General features: G+C 38.9%; 1 protein-coding gene across 3 annotated transcripts in view; it reads right to left on the bottom strand.

Moving 5' to 3' along the window:
* The window catches only part of PARD3B (par-3 family cell polarity regulator beta), a 1046263-nt gene that overhangs the window by 182776 nt on the left and 843568 nt on the right, over positions 1-19919 (bottom strand). For 2 of the 3 annotated variants that reach the window (XM_082840795.1, XM_082840796.1), the window contains one exon: positions 5413-5715. The exons of the other annotated variant lie outside the window; for it this stretch is intronic. In XM_082840795.1, the coding sequence (XP_082696921.1) occupies positions 5413-5715 (303 nt within the window). The remainder of the gene's footprint in view (positions 1-5412; positions 5716-19919) is intronic. 3 annotated transcript variants of the gene reach the window in all.

Below are 19919 nucleotides of genomic sequence, written 5' to 3'. Positions count from 1 at the left end.
GGATCTATGGTCAATGTTACTTGGAGCAAAAATTATTTATTGAGTGTAGACCGTTCTGGGAATTGTAGAGATAATGGTGAGCCAAAGCAGACAAGGTCCCTGTCCCCAAGGAGGCTGAACTTGAGGCCAATCATCCCCAAAATGAGCTGTGTGCCCCCCGTTTGAGAGGATGAAGAACACATTAGAACTATTACTTATGTTTAAAACAAAATCTCATTCTTTTATTAATTTCTATATTTGGTGTGTATTCTACAATGCATATATTAGTAAGGTAAATAAGTGAATATCACTTAGAAACAAATACACATATTTTGGGGAGTTAACACCCAAAAGCATTTTTACTGATGGGGTGTGTGGTTCAAGACATCTGGCTAACTCTGGTAAAGAATTTCAGATAACCCCGTGGGGTAACGCAGAACCTCAACTGCGTCAAGGGCCACACACACTTTCCATTGCCCCTATTTGGGACTACTGTATCCTTACCCAGACATGAAGCTGTAATGGCCATATACTGTGGGGGCCTTGAAATGCTAGCATTGCGGAGGGAGCCTAATGCATTATAAACCCTAGGTAGTTGTCAGGCTTTGGGGACGGGACTTAACCCATGCTCTGTTCAAATCCTGGGAGAAACAGTCCCGGGCAAACGCAGTCTTTTGAATCCGACATGGTGGTAGGGATTTTTTTAACCACCATCTTGTAAAGATGAATCCTTTATAAGCCAAGTGTTTCTCAGAAGGGCTGAGCATTCAGGGTCAACCCTTGAGAAGCAGGGAGGTAAGAGGCAGAAGCTGCCCCTATTCAGAAACCACTGTGAACCACACAATATGACATGTTCCTTGGACACAGAGATATATGAGCAAATAGAGGTATACTTTATATAGATACCCCCAAAATGCAAAAGGTAAAATCGTACTTAAGCATCACAACGTGTGAGGCTGTTTATATAACCTTCCTTTTGCAGATGAGGATCAACTGCCTAGGCGGGGTTTAATTCCACGACTAAGTCTCACAGTTCAACCCTCCGTGAGCCCCGCCCTACCTCTCAGGATGGGGTCCAGACTCCTCACGGAGGCCCACCAGGCTCTGTCATCTGCCTTTTGCCCAGCTCTCTGACCCTCGCGTCTTATCTCTCGTCGTTACTCCTCTCACTCCGGTTTCTATTTTCTATTTTATTGCGTTTCCTCTAGTTCCTCTAACACAGCGTGCTTCCTCTCACCTCCTGGCTTTTGCCCACACTGTCCCCTGTGCCTCCAACCCAGCAACCCCAAACTAAGCAGTCACCCCATGCTTCCCTTACAGGAGCACTTTTCACACTGTGTTCTCATTGCATGTTTACATTTGTAGCATCCACTGGACAGTAAGTTCCACATGGAGAAGAAGGTCCCCGTCTTCCTCCTTGTTTCCTGATGGACCCAGTACTGAACTCAGGTCCTGACACTTAGTAGACACTAAATAAATAAAGTTTTGACTCCATGCTGTGCTATCTTGGGCAAGTTACCCAGTTTCTCTGGGCCTCAGTTTCTGCAATGATAATAAGAGAAGGCTATTCTGGATGGTCTCTGAATTCTCTTGTTAGCTCTGAAATACTGTCATGTAAAGAATTTCAAGGTTGCAAGCCTTCCCATCTTACAACTACTCTTCTCTCTCTTTACCACCATGCTCACTCAGTTCTCACTTCCTAATCAACTCTCTTATTGTAATTTTCCCTCTCCTCCTATCTAGCTATTGACATTGTTCTCTCTAAATTAATTAATAACCTCTTAGTGGCCATATCCCAAATCCTCTTTTCAGTCCTCATTCTAATGACCTCTCTGAAGCATCTGAAAATCTTACCACTGTGGTCTCGGCTAAACATCTTTCTCCTAGTTTTAAGCTAAGGTTTCTGGCTGTTTCTTATTTTCTCCTGTCTCCAGTGCCACTCTCTTATCCCAGACGCTTGCCATCCTTCACTACTCTAATCATATCTTAATTTATCTCACCATCTAACCATCTTCCTTTTTGTCTGCCATCAAGCTGGCAGAGCTATTTTCCCCAAATACAGATCTATCAGCTCATCACCTAGTTATGGCATTTTGGTGGCTCCCATTGTGCACAGGATCACCCACTGCACACACACTACTGCTCATCCTTCTGGAGCCCAGGGCAGACACCACTATTCAAGCGTAACTGCAGAACCCTTCTTTCTTCCTTTCTTTTCCTTTTTTTTTAAATTAAGATTTTATTTTTTTAGAGCAGTTTTAAGTTCACAGCAGAATTGAGGGGAAGGTACAGAGATTTCTCATATACCCTCTGCACCCACACATGCATAGCCTCCCTGCTTAATAACATGCCCTGCCAGGGTGGTACATTTGTTAAAACTGTGAACGTGCACTGACACATCACTATTACCCAAAGTCTGTAGTTTACATTATCGTTCACTCTTGGTGTTGTACATTCTATGAGTTTAGACAAATGTATAACGACACGTATCCGTCTTTATAATATCATACAGAGTATTTTCACTGCCCTAGGAATTCTTTGTATTTCACCCGTTCATCTCTCCCTTCATCTCCGACCTCTGGGAACCTGATCAGAACCCTTCTTAACACAGATTTGCAGACAGCTACTACCAATTAATAAGTGTGAGTATAGGATGGAACCTATTCATTCACAGTTTGGCTCCAATCTGCTTTCCAGCCTCATCTCCTCTCACCTTCCTTCCCATCCACTCTCCATGTTCTGGGTGCTTCTGAGCTTCCCTAATGTTCCATGCTCTTTCCGGCCACTTCACCCCTGTACATGCTAATTAGTCTGTAAGGAAAACAATTTTTCTACTGTATCTGGTCAATTCTTATGAATCCTTCCAGAGCCAGTTCAAATATCATTTCCTTTTGGAGACCTTTTGTGAGCAGCAGAGTTAGAAAAGAAAAGCTTCTTTTTCTTCTGTTTACATTAAGTTGCAATTATCTATTTTTACATGTGTTGATTCCCTCCTCCCTAGAATATGACTTCCTCAGGAATGGGACCATATCAGTCATCTTTGTATCATCCCCTAGAGCTTACAACAGTAGCTAGAACACAGCAGGTGCCAAATGAACACTTACTGAGTGAGTGAAAGTCTGTACAGATGACTAAAAGAATGACAGGCCTCTAACTGTAAATACGGTAGGGTTAGAGCTCAGAGCTCCTGCTCATGGGCACTGTTCGGGATGCTGCCACAGCAACTCGCTCAGACTCACCTGGACCCAGGCATGTTGGAAATTTCAGAACCTCACTGATAAAAACCAGTGATAATAATAATGACGATGATGATATGATGATGATAGCTAACATTACTGAATGCTTATTATGTGCCAAGAGAAAAACTGCTTAAGACTTAAAGAACAAGGAGCAGAACAATTTTTAAATATGATTAAAGATAAGAGCAGAATAAAGATAATCCTGAGTATAAAGAGTTACACTTTGATCTGTTATCCAAAAATATGACAACTCTCTAAAACTCCACTGAAAGAACTTTAGATCATTTATTAATACGTAGAGGTCAGAGCCAAAGGAAAGAATATTGCTTATACATGTCTGGGCTGGGCAGTAAATAACTTTTTTTTTTTCCTGATATCATTCTATAGTGGCTACAGTTACAATTATCCTAAGAAATTTCTGTCCAGGTCATATCTATGTGGGTGAAAATTAGCTTCAGGATAGAATCTTCTAGTGTCCCAAAGAACAGTCATAATGTTTGGCCAAAAAAAATAAGCCTTAGGTGACAGAAAATTGAGGAGTGACAGCATTGACTGTTGTATGCTCCTCTTAGAGACTTTCAATGCACATTAGCCATTGGGGATAAGAAGAAAGAAGTAAGAAAACCTGTTCAGTGTGGCTTAACACAGAATTCTCCACGTGCATTGGAGGAGTGGACATTTTTAAACAGAATGCTTATTATTTATTTTCATGGAATTAGAATCGGAAATATTGGCTTTGGAGGTTCTGCGCTGGGATTCTAGCAGAGGGCCCTTGCCATGGGGTTTACTACGAAGACCCATCTGATTTAGAGAAGGGAAGATTGGCTGTCGTCTGGGCCAGAAGAGACTCATGCCTGGTATCATTATTTACGTGATAAAAATTCAACCCTTTATAAAGGCTTGGGAGAAAAAGGCCAGCTTTTAATCAGTCCTCTGAATTAACAGTTTTGTTATGGCTGTCTCACAAAGTCACAGGAATTTATATTTTCATTTTATCCCAAAGAAAAACGTGACCATCTTTCTTTAATACTATCAACCTGGAGGCTTGACAGTAAGGATTAAAAATTGCTCCTTCCTTCCCACTTGGTTATTGGAAAGGCTCTGAAAGGTAATCGGTCTTGTGAAGCTGCACTTCACAGTCTGCATAAAAACGCCATGATTTTCCTTCCTCTCCCCAACCTAATTGAAAGTGCATAATATCACCCAGCTGGGGAAATGTAAATGGTAAACATATACGATATATCACGCCATCACACAAAAGCTGGTTACTAATAGGGACTGGGTGGTTGTCAGGACCAAAAGGAATCTGGAAAACAAGTCTTTTTTTCATCTGGAATGAGAGCTCTTTGTGCCTGCCACCCTTCCCCCCTCATCTCCTCCCTCCAGACTTCAAGTTACAGCAGATTAAACCAAGGTCAGTCAATTCATTCCTTCGGTGTGTAATTCCAAGGGTCACCTAACAATATATATTGACTAACACCCTCCTATACCAGCCTTTCAAGGGATAAGGCATTTTGCTTTTGGCAGGAGGTGGGGTTGGAATCATCTTGTTCCCTACCTACTTCAATTGTACTGACAGATGGTCCTATTATCTCTTTCCTCAGCTGCGAAACCTAAAGATCCTTGGCCTTGTCACCTCTTATCTTTCTCTACTTCATCAAACTCCTATTGCCAAGATTATCTCCTTTCTACCTCTGATCACCCATGAATATCTATGCAGGATCACATATGCCTCCAGTAGAAAATCCCAATCTTTGCAAAGTCTTCTGGAATTCTGAGGCTATCTATAATTACACCCACTTAGAAGTCACCACTCTCTCCACTGACTCTTCACCTCCAAGTGTCATGCCATCTTCTTGAATACGTCTTCTATAGTAGGGTTCTTAGGAGAAAGGACAATATTCCTTCAAAGTTTTATCACTAGCTCTCTGTTACAGTATTCCTTCAAAAATTGCTCCCTGTTGCCTCATGAACTCAACTACTACTGTTCATTCATGCCACCTTAGAACTGTCAATTGCTTTATTTTTGATGGCTGATACCTTACGGGTAGGTCAAAGCATAGCACTTGTCAAGGGTACTATGTCATTTCAGGTTTAATAGATGGAAGGATATATTTTTATCTGCTTCAGCAGTAGAGATGATTTGAAGCTTACTGAATTAAAACTACATTCATCTTTCAATAAGTTCTATTACCTGTCAGCTGGCACTGGTGGCTGGTATGGCTTGTTGACCTTGGCATAGAGACCCTCTAAGTGGTCTCTCTCTGGAGACAGTGGACGGCCATCCCGAGGGTACCCCAGTGGTCCAGCCCGAGGGGGAGATGGAGACCTATAGACATTTGCTGATGCACATGGTTCCCGGAAGTGGTTTACTCTGGCATAGTTGGGGTCCATTTCATCATCGTCCATATCATGCAGGGATCCAATTGCACCAGCGGCATAATCAATAAGACCTCTTGCTTGCTTTTCCCTTAGCTCCTGATGTTTTGCCCCAATCCTGAAAAATGCAGAACAAGATGTATGTGAGTTTATATGCTGATACAATGAGAGACTCTCCTGAATCTACGTTAATTCCTCCTAGTCAGTCACTTAACTGTCACTTTCCTGGATACTCAAGATCACACCATGCAGAAATGCCAATAGCAGATTCCACAGGATTAATTTTATATCTCTGACCTTTATTTGTTACAGGGTCTTTACTTTTATAGCAATGCTATAGGTATTTTAATATCCTGCCCACTGATGACTGGGCTGATTGCAGAGTCAGAGGCTGATTTTCAGTAACATTTCCTCCCGATAAATGGGAACAGGCCATCTTTGGTGTAATATTAAAGAAGTCTGACTTGGGACAGGGATGCATGTTAAAGAGCCCATCAGAATCTTGTACTTTGTCTGTGATTTTATCATTTGGTGACTTTGAGTTCTAGTGTATTCTTCTAAAGAAAAGAGCTTGCAAAAATTGATTTAAATATGAAAAAGAAATACAGGGGCTTTCTGGTCACTAAAAGCAGTGGGATCAGAGATAATTTATGAGAGACTCTAAGTTTTTTGGTTACACAAATGGGGATCATTGTGTTTCATTATACAGGGGCTAGGGACAGAGTAGAATAGTGAAGAAATTAATAGGCTCCTGACAGAGACGAATTGGTGCATATAAGTGAATTAAACACCATTACTGGCAGAACTCCACAGCTCTAAAGCCTTTAGTGATATTACAAAATGCTACGGCTAATCAGCATACTTACTGTGTAGACTGGGAATGGGAGCAGAAAAAAATACTTTGGTGGATTCCAAATCCAACTGAATTTTGAGAATTTTTCATTTAGTCTGGAAAGTGTTAGGCCAGATCTCCTAAATTCCCAGTTACATGTTAAAATGGAAAGGTCACTGTGGCATCTTATTGGACGATGGTGATTCGATGGTGTCAGGAGGTGTTCTCCACTAACGAGGAGAGAATGTACCCTCACATCACCGGGTAAACAAGGTACATTGTGTACAGGAGGAGAAAAATAAGACGATGCTGGCTCAGGTGGTGAAAGAAAGACTCAAGAAAGGATGGGGATAAATCTGAAGAACTAGGCTCAGGGAATATGAGAGGATCGTGGACTAGAAGTGAAAGATCTATATATGCCTGGAAATGTATATTGAAGGCCTGGATGAGTGAAAAAACAGAAACTGAATTCTCTCAGTATCTTTTCCTCTTCAAATAAAAACAGCTATTTTTGCACATGGCAGCTAGTCTTATTTTACAGAACATCAAACTCTTTGTAAAATTCTTTAAAAGCCATGATTTTTCAAGGTCTTTTCCCTTTTGGCAGAATGGCTTTTTTTCCCCTTTGAGTAGAGAGGAGGAAGGAAAAGTAAAAAGATGATGAAGAAGGTTTAGGACCAAAAAAACAGTATCTTCAAGTCACAACAGATGAAAATAAATGCCAGGATACATTACTGCATATCTCTTTTGACTAGGTCAAATCACGTACCCTACACATGAGTAATGAGAAGAATTTATATTTTGTGCAAAGGGGAGCTTAAATCTCCAAGGGATTTTGAATGAAGATGAAAGGAAGATTACACAGCAGGGTACCCGTTAAGAGGCCCTGCCTGTCCTCTTTCAATGCATGTTAGTTCCAGATTCATGGATGTTTGTTTTGAATAATTTTTGATGAAGAAGATAACCTGCTCCATTCTGCAACAAAACAATCTTTCCAGGGACGGTGCAGACTGGATTACTGGAGGATGCTTGCTGCACTGTGATGATATGGCTGGATTTCCATTGCAAACAGAGCACAGGACATCAATAAAGTTAGGGGGTGGCATTTTGTGTGGTTACTATTCCTCCTAAGTGGGATGCCTTCTAGAGAAATCACTCAGCAGAAAGATGAACATCTCATGGCTGCCACATGGGGCTACACTGGTGCATTAATGAAAGAGGAAAACACCAAGCTTGACTTTTAAAAATCACAGAAATAGAACACTAGAAGCTGTGTTCCTTATTTCATCATTTCTCCTTTTTAGAGGTTTTCTCATTAATTAAGCTTGCTGAGTATGTAAAGGTTCTCAGATGAAAAGTTACTCCATATATGCAAAGCAATATTTTACCTTGTATTTTTCCTTTCTAAAACAAAACCAAATCTCTCCTCTCTGCGCCACTGAGTGTTTCAGTAACTAATTTCATATTAATCACTCAGTAGGTGAAATCGTAATGTCTGTGAACCGTCATTATTATGCCATATATCAGGATCTCTCCGCGTGGGGGAGGACAAGTCAATCTCTGTAAAGGGGTGTATGGAAGCAGAGAAGACTCTCTCAAGAGAGAAATGTCAAGGAAATATATATTTTTTTGGTTGTTCTGACCTCCCTCTGTTCCAATTCAGTGTGAGAATTCTAATTGTTTATATAGTCATTTCCACGTGGATGTCTCCTTACCACTGGGAACTCAACCTGTTAAAATATCTATTTTTCAAAATAGTCCTGGATAATATCCCCTTTTGATTGGATGGTACCACCAGCTTCCTCATTCTCTCCAGCACACTTGCCTTTGAATTGTTTAAATCTCCTCTTTCTCTCTTCCCCTACAAAAACATTGTTATTTCTTTTTTCCATTATACCTCTTGGATAGCTTCTTTTATTTCCATTTCTTTAGCCACAGTTTAGTGTTCAGGCTTTATATTGCCTAGATCTGCACTGTCCAATATGGTGGCCATTAACCATATGATGCTATATAAATTTAAATTGGAATTAATTACAATTAAAAAAAATTTAAATGCAGTTTCTTAGTTTCACAAACCACATCTCAAGTACTCAACAGCTACATGAGCTAGGGACTACTATATTAGACAGTGCAAATATAGACTAATTCCGTCACTGCAGCAGGTTCTATTAGACTGTGCTGGCTAGATTATTCTAAGATTTTTTCGACATGTCACCATATCCCACTTTAATCTGTACCTTAAAAGGTGATTAGAATAATCTTCCTCAAAAGAGCACTTATATCATATCTCTGTCAGATCAAGGATCTCTAACAGAAGATTGTGATAAATGATAGAGTAAGAGTATGGTTATTCTACTTTGTTCCCTGAGCTCTAAATGAATGAACAATTGAGAAATTGGGAAGAAAATTCCATCTACAATATAATTAGAATACATCCATAATCTTAAAACATGCAATGAAATTCAAACTCAATCCAAAAGGGATAGTATATCAAGAGTTGATATATACCTGTCTCTAGCAGGGTAGGCATTTTACTGAAAGTAAGAGAAAGAGTTCAGAGGACTATAGACAACAAACTTTTACTTAGAAAAAGAGAGTTTGAAGACAGGGGTAGGACATTGGGATTGTAGGGTAAATCTTTGTGAGGTTCCAACCTCAGAAGGGAGAAGAGGCAGGGTTAGAAGAGACAGATTTCCACTAAAAGAGAAATTTCCTTCTACCCTGAAGAAACTTCATGGAGGTAAATGGGGAGAAGAGAAAAGAAGCATGAACCTGCTTTGTAGCTGACAGGGCAGGATGAGCAGAGCAGAGATAAACACGAACCCAGCAACATAAAACCTTAAGTCATTTAAGAGGCTTCACTAAGCAGGCTGATCTCTTGTTAGGGTGATGTGCTCTCCCAAAATGGAAGGCCATAGAAAACAAGCCCTCAGGGCAGTGCACCCAGCAGACCAGGCAAGAAGATATTTTGAGAGAACACATGGAATTCAAGTGGCTGGTGACCTTAGATCACTATGCCCTGTCATCTAACATTATATTGTAGTACAGATTTCTAAAAAAAAAAAAAAAATTAAACACCATAGAACATGGAATTAACTTAATGGGTGATAATAAGTGTTAAGAAAATTCAATATAATAAAAGAGAAAATATTAGGGGTTATTGCATATAGTAAGCATTAAGTATTGTGTCAAGAGAAAAATCAAGTCATCTAAAAATCCAGGCAAGTTCAGGCTGGCCTCAAACATAAATAAAGACAAAAGAAAAACGTTTTCAAACATTTACAAACTCAAGAGAATATAACGCTTGTTGACCCATCTTGCAAAACTGCTTAATAATGAATAGCAGCCAACCAAGAATTGAATCCAAATGAAGAATTCAGCCCAGCAAAGCTGGGGAATGACAGGTGTGGAGGTGAGCAAAACATTCATTTAAATATAAAATGAAGGCTAAACATTTGTAGGAAGAATAACTACAGAAAAATGTAAATATTATAAACTCTGACAATATAAAAATATCACTATGAAAATCAGAAGCTAACAAGGAGGTGATTTAGGAGAAAGCATTCCTCACCTTTTAAAGCAGGCATCCGTAGTTACTGCTTAAAGTTGATAAATCAGGAAATGGGTCATAGTATATGAAATACAATTACAAAAAACCCAGTAAAACAACAAATTATCAGCAGAAGAGAAATACACAAAACAAAACCACAACCATAGAGTAAAAAATAGAAAACAGAGGAAGCAGTAAAAAAGAGAGTAACAAAATATGATAAGATTTATCTATTATGACAATAAATGAAAATGGAATAAATTTCTTTATTATAACTAAAGGATCCCAGATATGATCAAAAAGAAAAACACACTACATGTTATCATAATGGTGAAAAATAAGATACAGCCTATATGTGCATTATAGGGGAAATTAAATATTGTACAATTTAAAAATAGGGTCATGCTATTCCTATATTAAAAAGAAATAAGATATACATATGGGTCTAGATATTAGTGAATATTTGTATGTATATGTACATATCTTTGTATATGCATAGGAAATGTCTGAAAGGATACACAAAAAATTCATAAAAATGGTTGCCTCTGGAGAGTGGAATTGAAGGTATACTGTTTGCATTTTTATATCATATATATTTAGGATACTTAAAAAAGTTTTTTAAATATAAAAAGTCCCGGGCTTCCCTGGTGGTGCAGTGGTTGAAAATCTGCCTGCCAGTGCAGGGGACACGGGTTCCAGCCCTGGTCTGGGAAGATCCCACATGCCGCGGAGCAACTGGGCCCGTGAGCCACAATTACTGAGCCTGCGCGTCTGGAGCCTGTGCTCCGCAACAAGAGAGGCCGCGATAGTGAGAGGCCCGCGCACCGCAATGAAGAGTGGCCCCTGCTTGCCACAACTAGAGAAAGCCCTCGCACAGAAACGAAGACCCAACACAGCTATAAATAAATTAATTAAAAAAGTTATCTTTAAAAAAAAAAAAATATATATATATATATATATATATATATGTAAGTCCCTTACAACTACTTACTAACTGTTGTAGTGAATCAAAATTGAAACAGAACAAAACAAAACACTAAACAGGTACCAGCGGGCCTCCTTTGTCTTCCAAACCTGATTTCTTATGACTCCATTATCAACTCAGTTATGATAACGATTTTCTTCAAATTACTATTCATTGAACATTTATTTGGTCCCTTCCAAATCAACTGCTTTGGCCTAGAGTACACATTCTCCACCAATCAACTATGGAGATGAGGCTAAACTCACTCATTTACAGCTCCTCATAGACCTCAATAATTCTCCTCCTCCTCTCCTACTTATGTATCCAGCAAATTCTCTATTAATCTGCAATTGTTATATGCTACTTTGTAAATAAACAAAACAAAATAAAAATCTTTTATTGATGCATTTCTGGATATTCTGCTTCTATAACTAGCCTACAAGCTCTTTGAGTGTCATGTTTTTCTTTCTGCTAATTTTGACTGATTGATTTATTCACTCATAGCTACTGATATTGTACTGTATACCAGAAAGAAAAAAGGAACAATTATCAGTCCCTGGCTCATTATCAAGGAGATATAAACAAGTAATAACAATTCATTGGGAAAACAAAGATACTGCATGTACAAAGGGTAAGAGTCAATTCAGCTTAAGGGTTTTGAGGAAGAATCATGAAGGCAGTGCCACATGCACTGGGCTTTGAAGGAACTTATTCCAGGAGCAGGGAAGAGATATGGAAGTGGTGTGAGGCACTCAGTCAGAGAGAGGGACACATGCAAAGGGGCACAGATACGCATGATTTACCTAACGCCGGGGTGTAAGTCTGATGTGGTGGGACACACTGGTTCGAGTTATCCACCTACAGCTCCACCACCAAAGTAACACATTTAGTAAAAGTTATTGGCAAACTTCTATTAGGTTTACGTAAGTTTGCCTAATATTAAAATTTTTGGTGAGGAAAATCCTATTACAACTTTTTTGTTCGTTTAACCATTTATTATAAAATGAAAAAAAGATACAGAAATTCATACAAAACAAATCTATGGATTAAAGAACTGGTATAAAGCAAACCTATTTGTAACTATTACTGAGGTCAAGAACTCGACTTTTGTGGGATACCCCAGAAGGTCTCCATGGGTTCCCTCTTCATCACAAGCACGTCTATATTATATAAGTATCTCCTTTCCTCCACATTAAGAATCCTGTTTCTCAAGACAAAGAAAATGCTGGAACTACGTATCACATGGTTACAACATGCTTTATATTACACATATAATAGTTCCAAAATAACAATACCAATAGCACCACTGGTATGATTATTAAAAAGAGTTAAACTTCTCTTTTTATAAGCTCTTCCCCTCATCCCTCCATTTTTGTAGGTGTACTATATTTACATTGTTGAAGCATATAGCTGCTACATACTATACTTCTACACAACTCTCATTTAATCTTGGTTCTGTAAGTAACTCATAAGGACCACAATCCTAATGTCAATGAACATGCAGTCATTTCTAGACTCCTCAGGAAGAACTCATGGGATCGTGTTGCTTAAGCTGACAACAGTATACCCTTCATATTTGAAAGCCAGTTTTCCTGGATATAAAATTATTGGCTCACCTTTTTCTCTTGACTATTTAAAACATGTGACTCCATCCTCTATTTTCTATGACAAAGTGTTACTGATGAAAAGTTGGAGGACCGTCTAATTTTATTTGTCATAAATTACTTATAAATAACTTGCTCTTTTTGCTTATCTGGTCAAATTATTTTATTTGCTTTTCTTTAAAGTCTAATAATATTACTAGAAAAGTCATTTCGGTTTGATAACTCTTTCAGTATGTACTTTTACATATACTTTTAAATTTTATATCAGGGAAGTTTCCTGAATTATAGCTTTTATTATTAATGTTGTGTGATACAAGTTGGGTATAAAAAATCAATTGTGTTTTTATATACTAACAGTGAGCAATCAGACAAGAAAACAATACCATTTAAAATAGGATTAAAGACTATTACAAACTTAAGGATAAATTTAAGAAAAGACACTGAAAACAATAAAATACTGATGAGAAAAATTAAAGAGGATCTAAATCAGTGGAGAGTTATATCTTGTTTGTGAATCAGAAAACTCAATTATTAAATGACAATTCATCCAAATTGTTCTACAGGCTGAATGTCATCCCAACCAAACGCCTAGCAGGTTTATTTTCCATAGTTATGTGATTTTAAAATTTACTTGGAAAGTTAAAGGGCCAAGAATAACCAAAACACTTAGCAAAATAAGAATAAAGTTGGAAGACTTACACTATTAACTTCAAGACTTACTATAATGCTTCTGTAATTAAGCCAAAGGTTAGACATATAAATGAATGGAACAGAAAACAGAGTCCAGTAACAGACTCATACGTATTCAGTGAAGTGATTTACAACGAAGGTGCCAAAAAATTCTATTAAGAAAGGACAATTTCTTCAACAAGTGTTACTGAAGAAATTAGATATCCATAAGGGAAATAAGAACCTTGTGCCTTACATTATACCATAACAAAAATCAATTCAAGATGCAAGATAGGCCTGAACATGAAGGCTATCACAATAAAACTATTAGAATAAAATAAAAGAGAATATCTTCACAGCCTTGGGGAAGGCCAATAGAGTACACAGAAAGCATGAGTCATAAAAGAAAAAACTGGTAAATTCGACTTCATTAAAATCAAAACCTTCTCATTAAAACAAATCAAGAAAATGACAGGCAAATGAGAGAAAATATTTGCAGCACACATATCTAACAAAGGATTTGTATCAAATATATTGAAAAAAATAATTGCAACTCACTAATAAAAAGAAAAATGACCCAATTAGAACTGAGCAAAAGGCTTCTACAGATACATTACAAAATACGATCTAGAAATGCCCAATAAGCAAATGAAAAAGTGCTCAGCATTATAAGTCACCTGAGAAATGCAAATTAAAACCACAAAGAGGGCTTCCCTGGTGGTGCAGTGGTTGAGAGTCCGCCTGCCGATGCAGGGGACATGCGTTCGTGCCCCGGTCTGGGAAGATCCCACATGCTGTGGAGCAGCTAGGCCCCTGAGCCATGGCCACTGAGCCTGCGCGTTCGGAGCCTGTGCTCTGCAACAGGAGCGGCCACAACAGTGAGAGGCCTGCAAACCCAAGAAAAAAAAAAAAAAAACACAAAGAGACACCCTTACTAAAATGAAAAAGAATGACAGCATCAAATGTTGGGAAGGATGTGGAGCATCTAGAAATTTCATATATAGCTGGTGGATGTATAACACAATATAATCCCTTTGGGAAAAGATGTGGGATTTTGTCAAAAAGCTAGACATACACTGAAGCTATGACCCAACAATTTACCACTCAGTTACTAATACAAGAGACATGACAACGTATTTCCACAAGAATCCTTGAAGAATGCCCAGTAGTAGCTTTATTCATCAAAGCAAAAAATGGAAATAACTCAGATTCATCAGTAGGAGAATGTATAACCAAACAATGGTATATTCATACAATAGAATATAAATCAGCAATAACAAAAAATAAACTATGTAGTGAAATACTCAAGAACAGGGGTGAATGTCAAAATTATCACGCTAAGTGAAAGAAACCAGACACAAAGGAAGAACTTACTATACGATTCCAATTATAAGAAATGCTAGGGCTTCCCTGGTGGCGCAGTGGTTGAGAGTCCGCCTGCCGATGCAGGGGATGCGGGTTCGTGCCCCGGTCCAGGAAGATCCCACATGCCGCGGAGCGGCTGGGCCCGTGAGCCATGGGCACTGAGCCTGCACATCCGGAGCCTGTGCTCCACAACGGGAGAGGCCACAGCAGTGAGAGGCACGCGTACCACACACACAAAAAAAAGAAATTCTAGACCAGGCAAAACAATCCTATGATGACCAGGAACCAAGATGGAGTAGAAGGACGTGCTCTCATTCCCTCTTGTGAGAACAGCAGAATCACAAAGAGCTGCTGGACAAACATCGACAGGAAGACACTGGAGCTCACCAGAAAAGATACCCCACATCCAAAGACAAAGGAGAAGCCACAAAGAGAGAGTAGGAGGGGCGCAATCACAGTAAAATCAAATCCCATAACTGGTGGGTGGGTGATTCACAGACTGGCGAAACTTACACCATAGAAGTCCAACCACTGGAGTGAAGGTTCTAAGCCCCACGTCAGGCTTCCCAACCTGGGGGTCTGGCAACGGGAGGAGGAATTCCTAGAGAATCAGACTTTGAAGCCTTGTGGGAATTGATTGCAGGACTTTGAGAGGACTGGGGGAAACAGAGACTCCATTCTTGGAGGGCAAACACAAAGTAGTGTGTGCACTGGGACCCAGGGGAAGAAGCAGTGACCCCAGGGTAGACTGAACCAGACCTACTGAACGAGACCTACCTGCTAGTGTTGGAGGGTCTCCTGCAAAGGTGGGGGGGTGGCTCTGTTTCACCATGGGGACAAGGACACTGGCAGCAGAAGTTCTGGGAAGTACTCCTTGGCGTGAGCCCTCCAAGAGTCTGTCGTTAGTGCCACCAAAGAGCCCAGGTAGGCTCCAGCGTTGGGTTGCCTCAGGCCAAACAACCAACAGGGAGGGAAACAAAGTTTTACTGAGCTCTGCCCGCCAGAGCAACAGTCAGCTCTACCCACCACCAGTCCTCCCATCAAGCCTCTCAGATAGCCTCATCCACCAGAGGGCAGACAGCAGTAGCAAGAAGAACTACAATCCTGCAGCCTGTGGAAGAAAAACCACATTCATAGAAAGATAGACAAGATGAAAAGGCAGAGGGCTATATACCAGATGAAGGAACAAGATAAAATCCCAGAAAAACAACTAAATGAAGTGGAGATAGGCAACCTTCCAGAAAAAGAATTCAGAATAATGATACTGAAGATGATCCAGGACCTCAGAAAAAGAGTGGAGTCAAAGATCAAGAAGATGCAAGAAATGTTTAACAAAGACCTAGAAGAATTAAAGAACAAACAAACAGAGACGAACGATACAATAACTGAAATGAAAACTAGACTAGAAGGAATCAATAGCAGAATAACTGAGGCAGAAGAACAGATAAGTGATCTGGAAGACAGAATGGTGGAATTCACTGCTGTGGAACAGACTAAAGAAAAAAGAATGAAAAGAAATGAAGACAGCCAAAGAGACCTCTGGGACAACAATAAACGCAACAACATTCACATTATAGGGGTCCCAGAAGTAGAAGAGAGAAAGGGCCAGAGAAAATATTTGAAGAGATTATTGTCGAAAACTTCCCTAACATGGGAAAGGAAAGAACCACCCAAGTCCAGGAAGCGCAGAGAGTCCCATATAGGGTAAACCCAAGGAGAAACAGGTCAAGACACATAGTAATCAAATTAGCAAAAATTAAAGACAAAGAAAAATTATTGAAAGCAGCAAGGGAAATATGACAAATAACATACAAGGGAACTCCCATAAGGTTAACAGCTGATTTCCCAGCAGAAACTCTACAAGCCAGAAGGGAATGGCATGATATACTTAAAGTGATGAAAGGGAAGAACCTACAACCAAGATTACTCTACCCAGCAAAGATCTCATTCACATTTGATGGAGAAATCAAAAGCTTTACAGACAAGCGAAAGCTAAGAGAATTCAGCACCACCAAACCAGCTCTAAAACAAATACTAAAGGAACTTCTCTAAGTGGGAAACACAAGAGAAGAAAAGGACCTACAAAAAGAAACCAAAAACAATTAAGAAAATGGTCATAGGAACATACATACCGATAATTACCTTAAACGTGAATGGATTAAATGTTCCAACCAAAAGACACAGGCTTGTTGAATGGATACAAAAAAAAGACCCATATATATGCTGTCTACAAGAGACCCACTTCAGACCTAGGGACACATACAGACTGAAAGTGAGGGGATGGAAAAAGATATTCCATACAAATGGAAATCAAAAGAAAGCTGGAGCAGCAATACTCATATCAGATAAAATAGACTTTAAAATAAAGAATGTTACAAGAGACAAGGAAGGACACTACATAATGATCAAGGGATCAATCCAAGAAGAAGATATAACAATTATAATATATATGCACCCAACAGAGGAGCACCTCAATACATAAGGCAACTGCTAACAGATATAAAAGAGGAAATGGACAGTAACACAATAATAGTGGGGGACTTTACCACCACACTTACACCAATGGACAGATCATCCAAAATGAAAATAAATAAGGAACAGAAGCTTTAAATAACAAAATACACCAGATGGATTTAATTGATATTTATAGGACATTCCATCCCAAAACAGCAGATTACACTTTCTTCTCAAGTGCTCATGGAACATTCTCCAGGATAGATCACATCTTGAGTCACAAATCAAGCCTCAGTAAATTTAAGAAAATGGAAATCATATCAAGCACCTTCTCTGACCACAACGCTATGAGATTAGAAATGAATTAGAGAAAAAAATGTAAAAAACACAAACACATGGTGGCTAAACAATATGTTACTAAATAACCAAGAGATCACTGAAGATATCAAAGAGGAAATCAAAAAATACCTAGAGACAAATGACAATGAAAACATGATGATCCAATACCTATGGGATGCAGCAAAAGCAGTTCTAAGAGGGAAGTTTATAGCTATACAAGCCTACCTCAAGAAACAAGAAACATCTCAAGTAAACAATCTAACCTTACACCTAAACAAACTAGAGAAAGAAGAACAAACAAAACCCAAAGTTAGCAGAAGGAAAGAAATCATAAAGATCAGAGCAGAAATAAATGAAACAGAAACAAAGAAAACAATAGCAAAGATCAATAAAACTAAAAGCTGGTTCTTTGAGAAGATAAACAAAATTGATAAACCATTAGCCAGACTCTTCAAGAAAAAGAGGCAGAGGACTCAAATCAATAAAATAAGAAATGAAAAAGGAGAAGTTACAACAGACACCATAGAAATAAGGAATCCTAAGAGACTACTACAAGCAACTCTATACCAATAAAATAGACAACCTGGAAGAAATGGACAAATTCGTAGAAAGGTATAACCTTCCAAGACTGAACTAGGAAGAAACAGAAAATATGAACAGACAAATCACAAGAATGAAATTGAAACTGTGATTAAAAATCTTCCAACAAACAAAAGTCCAGGATCAGATGGCTTCACAGGTGAATTCTATCAAACATTTAGAGAAGAGCTAACACCCATCCTTCTCAAACTCTTCCAAAAATTGCAGAGGAAGGAACACTCCCAAACTCATTCTATGAGGCCACCATCACACTGATAACAAAACCAGACAAAGATACTACAAAAAAAAGAAAATTACAGACCAATATCATTGATGAATATGAATGCAAGATACTCAGCAAAATACCAGCAAACAGAATCCAACAACACATTAAAAGGATCATACACCATGATCAAGTGGGATTTATCCCAGGGATGCAAGGATTCTTCAATATACGCAAATGAATCAATGTGATACACCATATTAACAAATTGAAGAATAAAAACCATATGATCATCTCAATGGATGCAGAAAAAGCTTTTGACAAAATTCAATAACGATTTATGATAAAAACTCTCCAGAAAGTGGGCATAGAGGGAACCTACCTCAATATAATAAAGGCCATAAATGACAAACCCACAGCAAACATCATTCTCAATGGTGAAAACCTGAAAGCATTTCCTCTAAGAGCAGGAACGAGACAAGGATGCCCACTCTCACCACTATTATTCAACATTGTTTTGGAAGTCCTAGCCACAGCAATCAGAGGAAAAAAACAAATAAAAGCAATTCAAATTGGAAAAGAAGAAGTAAAACTGTCACTGTGTGCAGATGACATGATACTATACATAGATAATCCTAAAAATGCCACCAGAAAACTACTAGAGCTAACCAATGAATTTGGTAAAGTTGCAGGATACAAAATTAATGCCCAGAAATCTCTTGCATTCCTATATACTAATGATGAAAAATATGAAAGAGAAATTAAGGAAACACTCGCATTTACCATTGCAACAAAAATAATAAAATACCTAGGAATAAACCTACCCAGGGAGACAAAAGACCTGTATGCAGAAAACTGTAAGACCCTGACGAAAGAAATTAAAGATGATACCAACAGATGGAGAGATACACCATGTTCTTGGACTGGAAGAATCAATATTGTGAAAATGACTCTACTATCCAAAGCCAACTACAGATTCAATGCAATCCCTATCAAATTACCAATGGCAATTTTAAGAAACTAGAACAAAAAATCTTAAAATTTGTATGGAGACACAAAAGACCCCGAATAGCCAAAGCAGTCTTGAGGGAAAAAAACAGAGCTGGAGGAATCAGACTCAGTGACTTCAGACTATACTACAAAGCTACAGTAATCAAGACAATATGGTACTGGCACAAAAACAGAAACATAGATCAATGGAACAAGATACAAAACCCAGAAATAAACCCATGCACCTATAGTTAACTAATCTGTGACAAAGGAGGCAATGATATACGATGGAGAAAAGACGGTCTCTTCAATAAGTGGTGCTGGGGAAACTGGACAGCTACATGTAGAAGAATGCAATTAGAACACTCCCTAACACCATACACAAAAATAAACTCAAAATGGATTAGAGACCTAAATTAAGACCAGACACTATAAAACTCTTAGAGGAAAACATAGGAAGAACACTCTTTGACATAAATCACAGCAAGATCTTTTTTGATACACCTCCTAGAGTAATGGAAATAAAAACAAAAATAAACAAATGGGACCTAATGAAACTTGGAAGCTATTGCACAGCAAAGGAAACCATAAAGAAGACGAAAAGGGCTTCCCTGGTGGCGTGGTGACTGAGAGTTCGCCTGCCGATGCAGGGGACACGAGTTTGTGCCCCGGTCCGGGAGGATCCCACATGCCGCGGAGTGGCTGGGCCCGTGAGCCATGGCCGCTGAGCCTGCATGTCCAGAGCCTGTGCTC

Source organism: Leucopleurus acutus (genome assembly GCF_964270905.1).
Source record: "Leucopleurus acutus genome assembly, chromosome: 6".
NCBI lineage: Eukaryota > Metazoa > Chordata > Mammalia > Artiodactyla > Delphinidae > Leucopleurus > Leucopleurus acutus.
The sequence above is the reverse complement of the archived record's forward strand: the minus strand, read 5'-3'. Positions and strand labels throughout refer to the sequence as shown.